At 52.2% G+C, this 13,260-nt stretch overlaps 1 protein-coding gene across 2 annotated transcripts in view; it reads right to left on the bottom strand.

Annotated features, from left to right (window-relative positions):
- Positions 1-3,395: 3,395 nt before the first annotated feature.
- Positions 3,396-13,260, bottom strand: part of SIPA1L3 (signal induced proliferation associated 1 like 3) — a 247,115-nt gene continuing 237,250 nt past the window's right edge. For both annotated transcript variants that reach the window (XM_054589095.1, XM_054589094.1), the window contains exons 19-22: positions 10,219-10,362; positions 6,988-7,123; positions 5,210-5,291; positions 3,396-4,016 (exon numbers count right to left, since the gene is read on the bottom strand). In XM_054589095.1, the coding sequence (XP_054445070.1) occupies positions 3,873-4,016; positions 5,210-5,291; positions 6,988-7,123; positions 10,219-10,362 (506 nt within the window). In that variant the 3' untranslated portion in view covers positions 3,396-3,872. The remainder of the gene's footprint in view (positions 4,017-5,209; positions 5,292-6,987; positions 7,124-10,218; positions 10,363-13,260) is intronic.

Genomic DNA, 13,260 nt, shown 5'->3' with positions numbered 1-13,260 from the left:
GGAAGAGAAGAGATGGAGATTTAGTGGGAGAGGAAATAATATTAAAAAAAAATAGACACACTGGGGAGAAGAGGAGGAAGTAGACAGTGATTTGGAGGAGAAACGGAAAGAGATTTGATGAGGGAGGCAGAGAACCAGGGCACATACACTGGGAGAGAGAAAAAGAGTAAGAGGAGAGGCACTTCGGGGAGAGATACAGAGTTAGGATCCAGGGACAGGCAAAGTCTCAGGACAAGGACACAGGGAGATGGAGGGGGTTTCATGGGAGAAAAGGACACAAAAAATTTAAGGGGACAATAGAAAAAATCTTGAGAGAGCCAAAGGTATGAAGGGATTCAGAAAGGTTGGGTGAGGAGAAAGCCAGAGGTGGGGCAGGAGGGCGACGTGGGGGGGGGGAGGCTCCGAGAGCACCTGTGGGAGAAAGAGGGGAAGAGGCAGAAGCTGAAATCGGGCAAAATGGGGAAGGGACAAGCAGGGCACAGTTAGGCGAGAATGAGGGCTGGCATGTGCATGTGTGAGTTGTGGGGTGTTGGAAGTTGGTGTGTGTCGCAGGCGCCAGGAGAGGATGTGAGAACAGCTTGTTCCACCGTTTCCTGGTGGGGGGAGGGCAGCTTGGTTGAGGATGGGGCCCCAAGGAGGGCGGGGACAGGGAGTGTCTGGAACATTAGAATTTTTAGGAGATGTGGAAATAGCTGGTCCACCTCCTCTGGAAAAAGGATGTACCCGTTTTGGAAAAATATTTTTTTGTGTGTGGTGGTGAGGGAAGGGTCTGAGTCAGAGAAGCTCAGAGATGGAAAACTCAGGGACAGGTAAATGGGTGAGGAGGGCCAGAAAGACCCAGCCACCTGGCCAGCCCTGTCAGAGGTTGGGCTGCTTCTCAGATCCAGGCAGAGTCAGATCCAGGCCAGACTTTGGGCTTTTCACGTGGAATTTTGAGATTTGGAAAATCAGTTTGATCATGATCCCTGGGTCAAACTGCAAGTGTTCACCAAGGCAACTACCTATCTGGGGGTATGCAGTTTAAAGACCCTGCCCAGCTAGGAGAGCCCCTAGAGGAAGGCCTGGGCCAGGGCAGTTCACAGAGGAGGTGTCAGCATCTCTCTTCGACACCCCCACCTCCCTGTGCTCCCTGGGCCTGGAAGCAGGGACAGCTTTCCACCCTGACAACCAACTAGATGCTTGGCAGAGGGAGGCTACTCCTGCTGGGAGGAGGGGTGCGAATAAGCCAGCGCTGGGGTGGGGCGTGGCCTGGCGTGCCAGCCCAGCTGAAGGAGGCCCTTAGTTCTGAGTCTTGCTGCAAAGGACAGATTTACCAAGCTGGAAATCTGGCTTTCTTCATTTTCAATCCCCAGATATTAAAAAGCTGACCACTATTCTAAAACTAACATACCTTTGTGGGTTGGGTCTGGCTTTCAGGCCTCCAGTATGTGACCTCTGAGGTAGAACCTTCCTCTTTTTTAAGGTAAGAAGGGCTTTCACACTCTGAGTGGTGGATATCTGTTGTTTGGGATTCAAGGAAAAAAAATTTGCAAGGCTAGTATTCATGGATTTTTAGGTGAGAGAGGAGAGGGGGAGGGAGGGAGGGGGAGATGGGGGGAGAGGGGGAGAGAGAGAGAGAGAGAGAGAGAGAGAGGGAGGGAGAGAAAGAGGGAGGGAGGGAGGGAGGGAGGGAGAGAGATGAGAGTGTTTGGGACAAGGGAGACATTAGGAGGGGCTGACACCGGACCACGCCTCTCATCAGTGACTCCAGGCAGCTGCCCAGCTAGTGAATACACAAACCATTTCTATGAAACATTTATTTCCTTTGAAACTTCCAGAAACATGCCAGAAAAATCTCAAGACAAGGATAGAAAAAAAAGACAAAAAAGAATAAAAAATCCAAATGAAACAGATCAACATATGAAAAATCCCCTGCTGCTATCTTTAGCCATCAGAGAGAACACCAGCTTCATATTAAATAGACTTGTTTTGCAGACCCTTAAAAAATAACAGAAAACAAACCAAAAATCATAATTTACACTTTTCAATGTACACGATTAGGTCCCAAAAATGATTAGAATGATCTGAAGATGAGGTGACAACTTAAAAGGGGGGTGGTGGGGCGGGCTCCAGGTTAGAGTGTGAGGAAGGGGGTGAGATGGTCCTGGAAAGCCCATCCAAAAAGAGGATCTGGGGAGAGGGACAGAGACATCACAGTAGTTGGCCAGGACTGAGGACCCAGCAGGCCTGCCTCTGCAGCCACATGTCCCACAACTCAGGTGTGGGTGAGGAGGTGGCGCAGGTGTGCAGGCTTTGTCACAGAACTGCAGTGCTGCCAGGGGCCAGAGGCTGACTGCAGGGGGGCATGATCACTGTCCTTTTCTCCCGCTCCCTGAATGCCTGTGTCCTGGGCAGTCCCCAGTGCCCCCTTCCCTGAGGTTTCTGGCCCCAAAGAGAAGGCAGTGAGGTCTCTAAACAAGGACTGGGCCTCCTGCGGTGGCTCTCAGCCCAGGGCTGCTGCCCTGAGCCAGGCCCGTGCCAACTCCCCTGGTCTGGTGCTTCACGAAAAGGGGAGACATGCCTCGATCCTCAGCTTGAGGTTGGGGGAATCCACAAATTGTGGCCATACAGACTTGTTCTGGCGCAACTCTACATGAAAAAATAAATATATATATATATATATATATATATTTGTTTTTAAAGGAAAAAAGAAACTCTGTTTCCTGGGTGAGCAGCGTAGTACCACACCAGCTCGCTGCCTGGCAAGCTGCCCCCTTATTGCCTTTAGAGAATCAGCTTCTCGTGGGGGTTGCAGAGCAGCACAGCAAAGGCTCCCTAAGGAGCACAGTGAGGTGTCCCAGTCTCTGCTGCTGTGGGGGCTGCAAGATGGGCCTAGGGACTTGCAAAGAGAAAACAAAAGCAGAGACGAGATGAAGGCTGTTTCTTTCCAGCTATGACCTGGGGGTTCGAAGGAGCCCCCTCTGATGCCTGGAAGAGGCTGTGGCTTCACAGTTAGGGATGGCGGCTCTGCTGCTGGGCCTGGCGGGGCAGGAGCTTGAAGGTGAAGGGGCTGAGGTGCTGTGACCCCCAGTGAGCGAGGGACTGATAGAAAAAGACTGTAGAAATGGTGTGCGAATAGTTTCCCCTTACAGCAGTTGGCTCTGGGATGTTGGGGTTCCCCCTCTCCATCCTGGGACCCCCCCCAAACAAGAAAAATAACTGAAGCTCTAAGAAAGTGCTGCTGGCTGTTTTTGGAAATATGGGGTCGGGAGGGGATGATGTCCGTGCTTCTTGGTGCTAGCGCATGAAGGTCCAAGAGCCCTGGCCTGTTTCCACGTGGGCCCTGACCTCTCCAGGGTAGGGTGGGGCGGGGCGGGGGCGGGTGGGAAGAACAGGCTGTTTTCACACTGTGATTTCTCATGCAGGGGGCTGGGCCCCACAAGCCCCAACTCTTGTACGTGAAGAAACTTGGTTTATGAGCCCATTTCTGTGGGGTTTGGAGACTCACTTCTGTCCTCACTCTTTCCTTTTTACAGCGTCTGATGGCTTGGTCCTAGGAAGAGGCTAGGTAGGGTCCAGCAGGTTGGGCCCCTGGGGGCAGTGTGAGCGGGGCCCAGCCCCCAGGGACCAGAGATGAGCAGTTCAGAGGGAGGCCTGAGACCCTGTGGCCCACTGGGGCTAGAGGACCATGAGCAGAACCCAGCTCACAATCCCGGAGAAGCCTCCCTCAGGTTTCTGTGTCCATGGGGAGTGTGGTGAGGCCCTGGCTGGATTATCTTGGTCACACCTGCTTTCAGGAGCTGAGCAAAGGGAGACAGGAGAGCAGGCACGCCAACAGCCCTTTCCCCCCACCGCTGCCCAGGTGGAGGGGTGGGGGCAGCAGCCTCTCTGCCTCACAGTTCCTTCTTCTCCCTGCAGAAGATCTCCGCGAACTTGCGCAGCTGCTCACTGGCGGCCTGTGACTCCTCCTGCAACCGCTGGTTGTTCTGCCGTAGGCTGGCCACCTCCGACTGCAGCACTGCCTTGTCCTGCTTCTCCTGCAGGTTGGGGTCTGGGCATCAGCCACGGGCTCCCTGGGGCCTATAAGCCCTGGCTTGGCTGTGGTTTAGACCTGGGCTGCCAGGGTGCAAAGCCCAGCCCTGCTTCTTGAGAAGTTAACCCCAGGCAAGCCACTTCATCTCTCTGGGACCCAGTTGCCTCAACTCTAAAAGGGGTGGCTGAGAGGTTTCTCTGAGGTTCCATATGTCAAGTTTTTACAACATAGCTGGATATAGGGTGATGGTATGACAAACATCACTGTAAGTATTATCACCTCATTTCACCTTCAGTCACCCCAAGACTTTGGGAAACCCAGCCCTGAACAGCAAGTGGAGAGCTGAGATGTAAATGCAGGGCTGCCTGCGAGGGCTCCAATGCCTCTCACCCTTCCAGGACAGTGTGACATCCAGAGCTGGTGACTTGTCCAACGCCACAATAGGTGCTGGGGGTAGGATCTGAACCCAGGTCCCTGTGATTCCTGTGCTTGAGACTCAACATTATATGCTGCCTTTTACCCAAAAGCATATAATGTGACAGGTAAAAGTCTCCTTTACCCTTATTACTCCTCACTTTTCCACGCTCAAGATAAAAAGAACAATTCAGACTGTTGCCTTCTGGGCAGTCCTCTGACCTATGGATGTTCAACATTTTTTAACAGTATCATGATGTTCTAGAAAACAGTTCTGCAGCTTGCTTAATTTGTTACTTAAGTTATTGGACTTCTTTTGTATATTAGTAAACATATAGATTTCTGTGATTACTTTAATTGGCTGCAGAATATCCTGCTCCCTGGGTAAACTGTCATTTCTATCACCACTGTCCTGTGCAAGGACTGCTATACAGGCTCCAATTTTTTTGTTTTGCCAACAGTGCAGCATGAACATCTTTGCTTATGGATCCCTTTGTGCCCATGCTTGAAATCTGGCTGGACAAATTCCCACAAGTGGAATTGCTGGGTCAACGTGGTTCATAATTTTATTTTTGATAAATATTGTCTAACTGTCCCCCAAAAAGGTAGACCAATTTATTCCTCCTCCAAGAATGTGCGAGTTTCTCTGTGAGCTCACTAGCCTTTATTCATGACGCCATTCAAAGCTGGGTGGTTTCCCCCAGAACAGACGGGGTGGGGGACAGGTGCCTCTGCCTTGCTGGCCCCCCAAGTGTCTGGGAAGTGGGGTAGAGGGGAGCTTACCTTCTGCAGGTCCGTGTGCAGCTGTTTCAGCATTGCTTCCAGCTGGTACACCTTGCCTGTCAGATCAAGGGGTGGCTCCTCACTGGAAAGACAGGGGACAGGGTCAGGTCTCTCTCACTCCTGAGGTTCTGGGGAGTTCTTTCCCTGCTGGTGACCCGACAGGGCCTGGAGGAGAAGGTCTTGGGGGAAGCCAGCCCTCCTCCTGGCCTCCCTCGAGCAAGGACACATGTGGGTGGGGTCAAAGGCTGTGCATCTTGCTTGCCCTGAAGTGAGCCTTCCCCAGAGGATGGGCCGAGTGTGCTTAGGGAGGTCACATGTGTCCTCCCACGTGGGACCGCCTCATGTAGCATAAGGCAAAGAACCCGCCCTGTAGACATCCACCGAACACCTGGCAGGTCCAGGCACTGCTTCAGCACACGAGCGACATTAGTGGAAGGTACTAATAACAAGAATGAGGAGGAGAATGACAGCCCGCTGTCACTGAGAGCCCACCCTGCACTGTGCACAGTCTCAACCTAACAGAGCTCTGGTGCAGTGCAGCCCGGGAGATCACCAAGTCATTACCCACTGGAAGAGGAGAAACCCAGGCTCAGGTAGGGACGCTGCACCCAGGACCCCAGCCTGTGGCTCTTCCTCTGAGCAGATTACCCCGTCCTGGGTTTGCCTGGCCCCCACAGGGAGAGCAGGCGGCCCCTTCCTGCAGAAGGCTCCACTGGGCCCGTGGGACACCCACACCTGCTGTATGCTGGGGAGAGGGCGGGCTGCAGCAGATGAAGGCAGGCCAGTGTCTCAGCCCAAGAAGGGGAGAGCACTCAGCTCTCCTGCCCTCCCTACTCCTTTCCTCCTCCCTCCATGGTCTGGGATCGTGGGGACCTGCAGCTGCTGGGGGAGGTGGGATGAAGGAGGGAGGAGGTCACCAGTTCAGGGGCAAAAGGAATCCAGGAGAGCACGCAGGGTCCACAGGTCCATTTCCACACCTAGCCTGTTCCCACCCTCTCTGTGGTAGCACCACCTGTAACTGCCTAGTTCATGTAATTACAGTGGGGCCACGCTGGGTGGAGGTTGAGTCCTGAAGCCAGTGTGTAAAGGCAGCAACAAGACTCAAGGTTACCCTGAAAAATCTTGTGTACTGCCCACAAGGTCCAGTGTATGACTGTTGTATACTGAACCCTACAAGGAGAGCGGGGTGTGTGCATGAGTGTGAAATGCACTATTTACTCCCACGGACTTACAAACCTACCGTTTCCATTTACTCTCCCTCTTTAACTTAATTTTCTGCCAAGACAGAGAAGTCAAAGATTAAAAAGTGACAGACAGGCCTGAGTCCCTCTCCTCCTCCCTCCCCCAGGAAGCCTTGTGAAGGTGGGGGTTCTGTCTCATTACTCCAGCCCACCTCAGCCCCCCTCCCCGATGCTAGGGAAGATTCGTGTAATTTAGGAATGTGCAGAGGAGGACACCTAGGAACAGACAGAGGGCGCAATGAAGGGCACCACTTAGCATTTTTCAGAGTTGGAAGTGCAATGAGAACACTGACTATGGTGTTGTGTCCACCCCACCACGAGGACAGGGCCAACTGTGACTGGCTCAATGCTGGGCCCAGCGCGTGGATCACTCCACATCTCTTAGATGAGGGAGATGTTCCTCAGCTACTGCAGGCAGGCGGTGGGATGACCTGCAGTGGCTGTCACTCACCCAGGTGTTCCTCTTTCACTGCATGGGCCCTCCACCTGCAGGAAGCTGGATTGCCAGGCCCCTCGGTGTTCCCAGGGAAGCCTCACCTCATGGTTGGGGTGGTCCTGGGTGTCTGGGGCCCTCTCTCCAGGCTCAGATGGCTGTGGACAGGACTCTGTGCAGGTGGCATGTCTGGGCTCAAAGCTGGGTCGTTGAGAGAGAAGAGCGAGACAGCTCTTTGCACTGGCAGAGAGAGAGGGGAGAGGGGTCAGCAGGGCTCCCAGTCCCTCCTCATACAAGGCCTCTCCCTGTGCACCTACCGCCGGACCTTCACCACATTCCCAGTGTCACAGGTACTGTGGATGAATTCTTGTCAAAAACCGGAACCAGATAAGGACACAAAACCTCATTGTGATTCTGAGCAAGCCCCTAGACCAAATGAGTAGATTAGACAAAATTCAAAAGAGAAAGTTAAATTACAGTGTGAGGAACCCAATTCAGAATCTGGCACACTCTCTGCTTTCGCCAAGAAATAAATGGCAGAAAAAATGGCCAAAAGTGGAGGCAGTGAGGCTGGGTGACACACAGTACATGAGGGTTCATTATAGTCCAGTTCTGAGAATGTCTATGAAATCACAAAAGCAAAAAGCTATGTGAAACAGAGAGTATCACATACACTGAGAAGAGAAAAGAAGCCACAGGGACTGCCGGTTGAAAGCAAACACTCATGGGGCCCCAGACACACGGCTTGCTCTGCGGTGGGGCCTGAGTGCCGGCAATTTCAAACAGGACTGTTTGGGGATTTTTCTGTAATGCCAAGAATTGGTGACAGCCCTGACGCACCACCGAGCAGCCAGTTCGCTGAGCCTGGGACTGCTGCCGGGCAGCGGGGCGTTAAACCCAGGAGGAGGGCCTGCAGGCGGGGTACCGGGCGGGGCAGGGCGCGGCCCGCAGGTGCAGGGCACACACTGCCGTCCAACCAGGGTGGCTCCCAATTAACAGGACATTTCCTGCTCAGAGAGGAAGCACAGTAAATACCTGAATACCCTTTGCTCAGAGCCACCAACCAGAAACAGTGTGCCATACTGACCTTTCTCCCCACTTACCTGCACGTGTACATATTTTTCCTACTATTGTGAGTAAATTGCCAATATCATGGTGCTTCACCTCTACATAGTTCATTATATTTCTCCAAAAAATGAGGACACTCTCATATCATCACAACACACCGTCATACTCAAGAACTTTAACATTTATACAGGGTGACTGTCTAATAGATAGTCATCTTGAAATTCCCTCAATTAGCCAAATAACATCCCCTATAGATGTCACTGTCTACCTTGAATTTAACATCTATTCTCTTTGAAAATATTTTTCTATGAACAATGTCACACATGCCCCAAAGCAGAGAAAACAGCACCATGGATCCTCATGAACCCATTGCTGGTTCCAACAATTTTCAACATCAACTCTGGTTTCCTCCCCTGCCTCTACTTTGCTTTCATTATCTACCCAGTTACTCCTTTCTTTCCAGGGGTGTTCAACCTGTGGCCTGCGGGCTGCATGCAGCCCAGGATGGCTGTGAATGCAGCCCAGCACAACATTGTAAATTTACTTAAAACACTATGAGATTTTTTTGTGATTAAGGGTTGCAATGTATTTAATGTGTGGCCCAAGACAACTCTTCTTCTTCCAGTGTGGCCAGAGACGCCAAAAGGCTGGACACCCATAGGCCTTATTGAGGCTTGATTGACACGCAATAACTCGCACATGCTGAAAACTACTATTTCGCTAGGTGATGTGGCGGCCAAGCCTCAGTTTCCTCATCTGTAAATGGGGATCCTAATATATCCCTCAGACTAAGTGATAGAGTGCTGGCTCGGAGATGCCTGGTAATGCCATCATGGCTGCAGAATCACCTCCTTCAGGAAGCACCATTAAACAACCCTTTTCTACCACTGAGCTTGTCAGGCCTCCTGAGGGTCACATTCATCAGCAGCCTTGGGCTTCTGCCTGGTAGCCATTCCTGGTAGTTCTCAAGTGGAAGGCTGGGACAGAGTGGGGGCTGGGCCTCATATGCTCCGGCCACTCTCCCTCTCACCCCCCACCCCAGGCCTGACTGCTTTTACCCTTTGGCCAGCGGAGGCTGCGCGAAGGGATGGAAACAATGGACAGAAGCAAATGAATAAGGAAGTTTCCTCTAGGGCCACATGCCAGGTGTGGACTGGCTCAAACGTGGAGAAATGAAGGATGGACCTGGTTTAACAGATCTGTGCCAGGCCCATGCTGGCCAGGCACAGATGACAGCCCAGGGGTCCGGCCCTCCTGGTCCATGTGGGGAGACACACTCATCATTAGAGAGCAATGGCTCAGAGTGGCCAGGGCAGGGATGGGGGCGCAGGGAGAGGGGCCAGCGCTGTGGGAGCCCAGAGGAGGTACCTGATCCAGACTAGGGGATACCAGGGGGGGCTGTGGCTTAAAAGATAAAAAAATGAGCCAGAAGAATATGTTCGTGTCTGTCAGGGATCACCATGAGCACCGCTTTAGATGAGGAAACAAAGGTATAAAAAGGTAAAGCCGTTCACCCAAGATCACACGGGAAGAAAATGGCAGTGATTGCTAGCTGTCCCTCCTGATCAGTTTTTCTCTTTCTCTATAATAACAAATCTCAAATTTCAGCTAGGCACATGGCCTCATTTTGCAGCCACCCAGGGTGGCCGTGTGTGAGACTCTGGCCAATGGAAGTAAGCATAGGAGGAGTGAGAGGCTTTGGGAAGTGTCTTTCGCTCTCCTGATGGTCAAAGCTGGACATCATGTCCAGAACCCTAGTAGCTTCACTGTGGGGGTAAGCAGCCTGCATCCACTGTGCTTGTGGAAGTGCCACACCAGCCCCAGGCAGCCCAGCCCAGGAAATTGTACCTGTGTAAAACCTGGAGTGTTTAAGTCACTATTATTTTGTATCTTCTGCCACTTGTAGCCAAAGCAGGTCTAAACACAATTTGGATTGCTTAAATTTTGCCCTATAGTAATAATATGAGGGACTATATGTTGAGGGCTTGCTCTGTGCCTGACATGTTTTATACCTAGTTTTATATAATCTGCACTGCAGCCACAAGCTGTGGGCACAGTCACATCCCTGATTTGCAGACAAGGTATCAGAGAGATGAGGACATTTGCCCAGGACTGCGCAGCAAGCAAGTGACAGGGAAGGATGTGAACCCTGTTCTTCCTCATTCTGGAACCTGAGTGTATCTCCCTTCAAAGCCCCAAGGGCCCCCACTGATCCTTAGGGCACAGAAGTGGGTAGGATCTAGTGGGGTTGGGTGGAGGGCATTTACCTTCGTATGCCTTGGCTGCGTTTACCAGGCTGGACCACTCGAGGCCAGCAGCTGTATCGGGCAGTGGCATCATCCCGGGGTCGAGGCGTCGCAGTGGCCGGTCCCGCCCATCAGCCAGTGAGAGCTCAGAGGCTGAGACAGTAGCTAGGTGGGGACAGTACAGATAGGGGGGTGGGTGAGAATGACAACGTGAAAGAAACAAAGAAATTAGTATTTTGTTATAATTTATATGTAACTATGCAACATTATGTAATTGTTACATTAACATATAACTAAATACTGTATTTACTAAATGATAAATGCCAGGGAAAATATCTAGCAGGGAAGAGGAGGATGGGAGTGTTGGATAGTTGTGTGAGTATAATTTTAAACGGTGCTAGGGGAGGCCTCACTGAGATGGTGTCTATACAGAGCTCTGAAAGAGGGGAGGACTGAGCCAGGGGTTACTTGGGGGAAGAGCATCCAGGCAGATGCAAAATCCCCAAGGCTGGAATCTGCCTATATGTTTAAGGCACATCGAGGTAGCCATGTGGCTGGGTCAGAGGAAGAGTAATGGGAGGTGAAGTCAAAGAGGTGACAGGGCCGGACTGCATGGGGCCTTGTGGGCCATAACGTGGACTTTGCCTCTTCTTAAGTGAGATGGAGTCACAGGAGGGCTCTGAGTGAGGGACATGACCTGATGCAGTGTTCACAGGCTTTGTTTGGGGCACAATGGTGAAGGGGGTGCGGGGAGCAGGGAGGCAGTGAGGTTACTGCGGTGGTCCGGAAGGGAGACAAGGTGGACAAGACCACGTGGGCTGTGGAGGGACAAATGGGCAGATCCTGCTTCTACTCTGTAGGTGGAGTCAACGGCACTTCCTGAAAGTGGATGTGGGTGTGAGACAGAGAAGCAGCCAGTGACGTCAGGATTCTGGAGCTGGCACTGAGATGGGAAAGGCTGGGGGTGGCATCAGAAGTTTGTTTCTGGGGGCATGGAGTGTGAGCTTCCACTGGACCCCCACAAGGAGTTTGGAGTGGGTGTCAGGTGGCAGATATAACTGGGTTGTCAGTGTCTGGATAGTGTTTACTGTGGCAGCCTCACTTGTGGGGGGACCTGGTGGATTCAGGCAGAGAAAGGTGCCCCTGAAGCCTCAGGGTATTAAAAGTGACAGACAGTGCAAGTGCTGCGTCAGCAGTTGCATTTGCTATAGCCACTGAGTGAATTCCCTTGTGCCCAGGTGAATCTCCTTGTGTCGGGCATAGCTCCTGGGACTCAACTCACTGATGCCTGACAGCCCATTAAGGGACAGAGCAGGATGGCAAGGCACACGGAGGTAATGAGGTGACTCAGGCAGGAAAGGCTAGCTGAACCAGGGCTGCTCAGTGTACCTTGAGTGCGTCCTCTTGTTGGGCACTGTGCTGGGTGCTACAGGGCCATCTCATAGGCTAATCTCCAATCAGCCAGGAGGGAGGTGGCATTATGCCCCCAATGCTGAGCAGGGGACATTGAGGCTCAGAGCAAGCTGCCTTGCCCACGGTTACACTTGCCAGTGGTCTTATGCTGACCCTCCAAGCCCAAGCCCACAGGGTTTTGGTGTTCAGAAGGTCTCTGTTGACACTCTTCTAACCCTGATCTCTAATGCACAGGCACAAACCAGACTTGAGGCTGATTATAATACTTGCTCCAGATGATGGAATACTAACAACAAAAGTAATGAATAGCTACTGTTTTTTTCAGAACTTACCAGATGCTAGGCATTGTGCTACTGCTTTCCATGTATTAACTAGTTGGATTCTTAGATTAATGCAATGAGGTGGGCACTATTTTTGCCCATGTTTTACTCTCACAGAAACTGAGGTACAGAGAGGTTACTTCTGTGAGTGGGGACCTCAGGGCGTCCAGCTCTTGGGACAAGCGGACGCCCTGTCCACTTGCTGAATGAATGCTCAGGGGAATGACAAAGGCCAGGAAGGAAGCTGAGCCCTTCAACACCACACTCTGCATCTCCAGCCTGCCAAGCATTTCACTTCGCTGCTGAGCTGGAAGGTCCTTCACTGGTGAAGCCTGGGCCAGGCCAACATCATCTCTTCAGCCGGGATGTGGCTTAAAAAGGGCCCTTGAGCAGGCTCGGGAGAAGCAGAGAGGTCCAGGAACCCTGGCCATGCCGAGGCCAGATGGGACTCTCCTGGCTCAGGGGGTGAGGGGTATCATTTGGGCAAAGAGAGGTGTATGTGTGTGCTGTGTGTGAGAGAGCTCTGGGCTGGGGTCACCATAGTGACCTGTGTCTTCCTTTTAGGGATCCCCCAGTCCAGCAAAGGGGATGGATCCATTCCTACAGAGAGACAGCCTAAAGTGAATGGGACTGTGATAGGGAAAGAAGGCAGAGGAATCAGGAATGGGATGCGAACCCAAGGTGTGCTGGGGGCTGAGAGGGGGTGCCTGACTCATTCTGGCGGGGAGGGAGGACTTGCTAGAGGTGGCAGCATCTGAGTTGAGGATGAGGCAGAACTGGTTAGAAGCACTGAAATCTGTCTTTCTGTGTTTTCTGTGCATACTACCTCTGCCTTGGCCCCTCTCTCACCTTCTACCCTCTGCTCAGTATGTGTAGAATGCCAACCATGTGCTAAGCCCTGACTTAGGCAATGGGGCAGTAAGGATGAGAGACAAAGGAGACACAGAGCGACTTTTAGGGATGCTTGAGGAATTCCCACTAAAACTCAGCTCCACTAGGGCAGGAATGTTCTCTGATGTGCTCATCACTGTGCGCCTAGCACCTAGAATGGAGCCTGGCCCTCCCCATTGTGGAATGAAGATAATGAGGGGGCGAGTTTGTGCTCTGGAGTGTAAGCCAGGGAGTTGACCTAGCTTGGGGCGTGGGGCAGACATCCAGGAAAGAGAAATAACTGAGCAAAGCCCTTAGGAGAAGAAGGGGTCATCGAGAACAGAGTTGGGAAAAGAGCATGGCAGGAGGCGGACACAGACACGTGGAATGCACTGAGGAAGGAGAATCTGGTGGACTGGGGGACCTAGAGGAGGGTGCCATGAAGTGGAAGAGCTGAGGT

The sequence above is a fragment of the Pteronotus mesoamericanus genome, unplaced genomic scaffold (assembly GCF_021234165.1).
Source record: "Pteronotus mesoamericanus isolate MK-2021 breed Mesoamerican mustached bat unplaced genomic scaffold, CSHL_Meso_final scaffold_165, whole genome shotgun sequence".
NCBI classification, from domain to species: Eukaryota; Metazoa; Chordata; class Mammalia; order Chiroptera; family Mormoopidae; genus Pteronotus; species Pteronotus mesoamericanus.
Note: the sequence above shows the minus strand (reverse complement) of the source record. Positions and strands in the feature narration are given on the sequence as shown.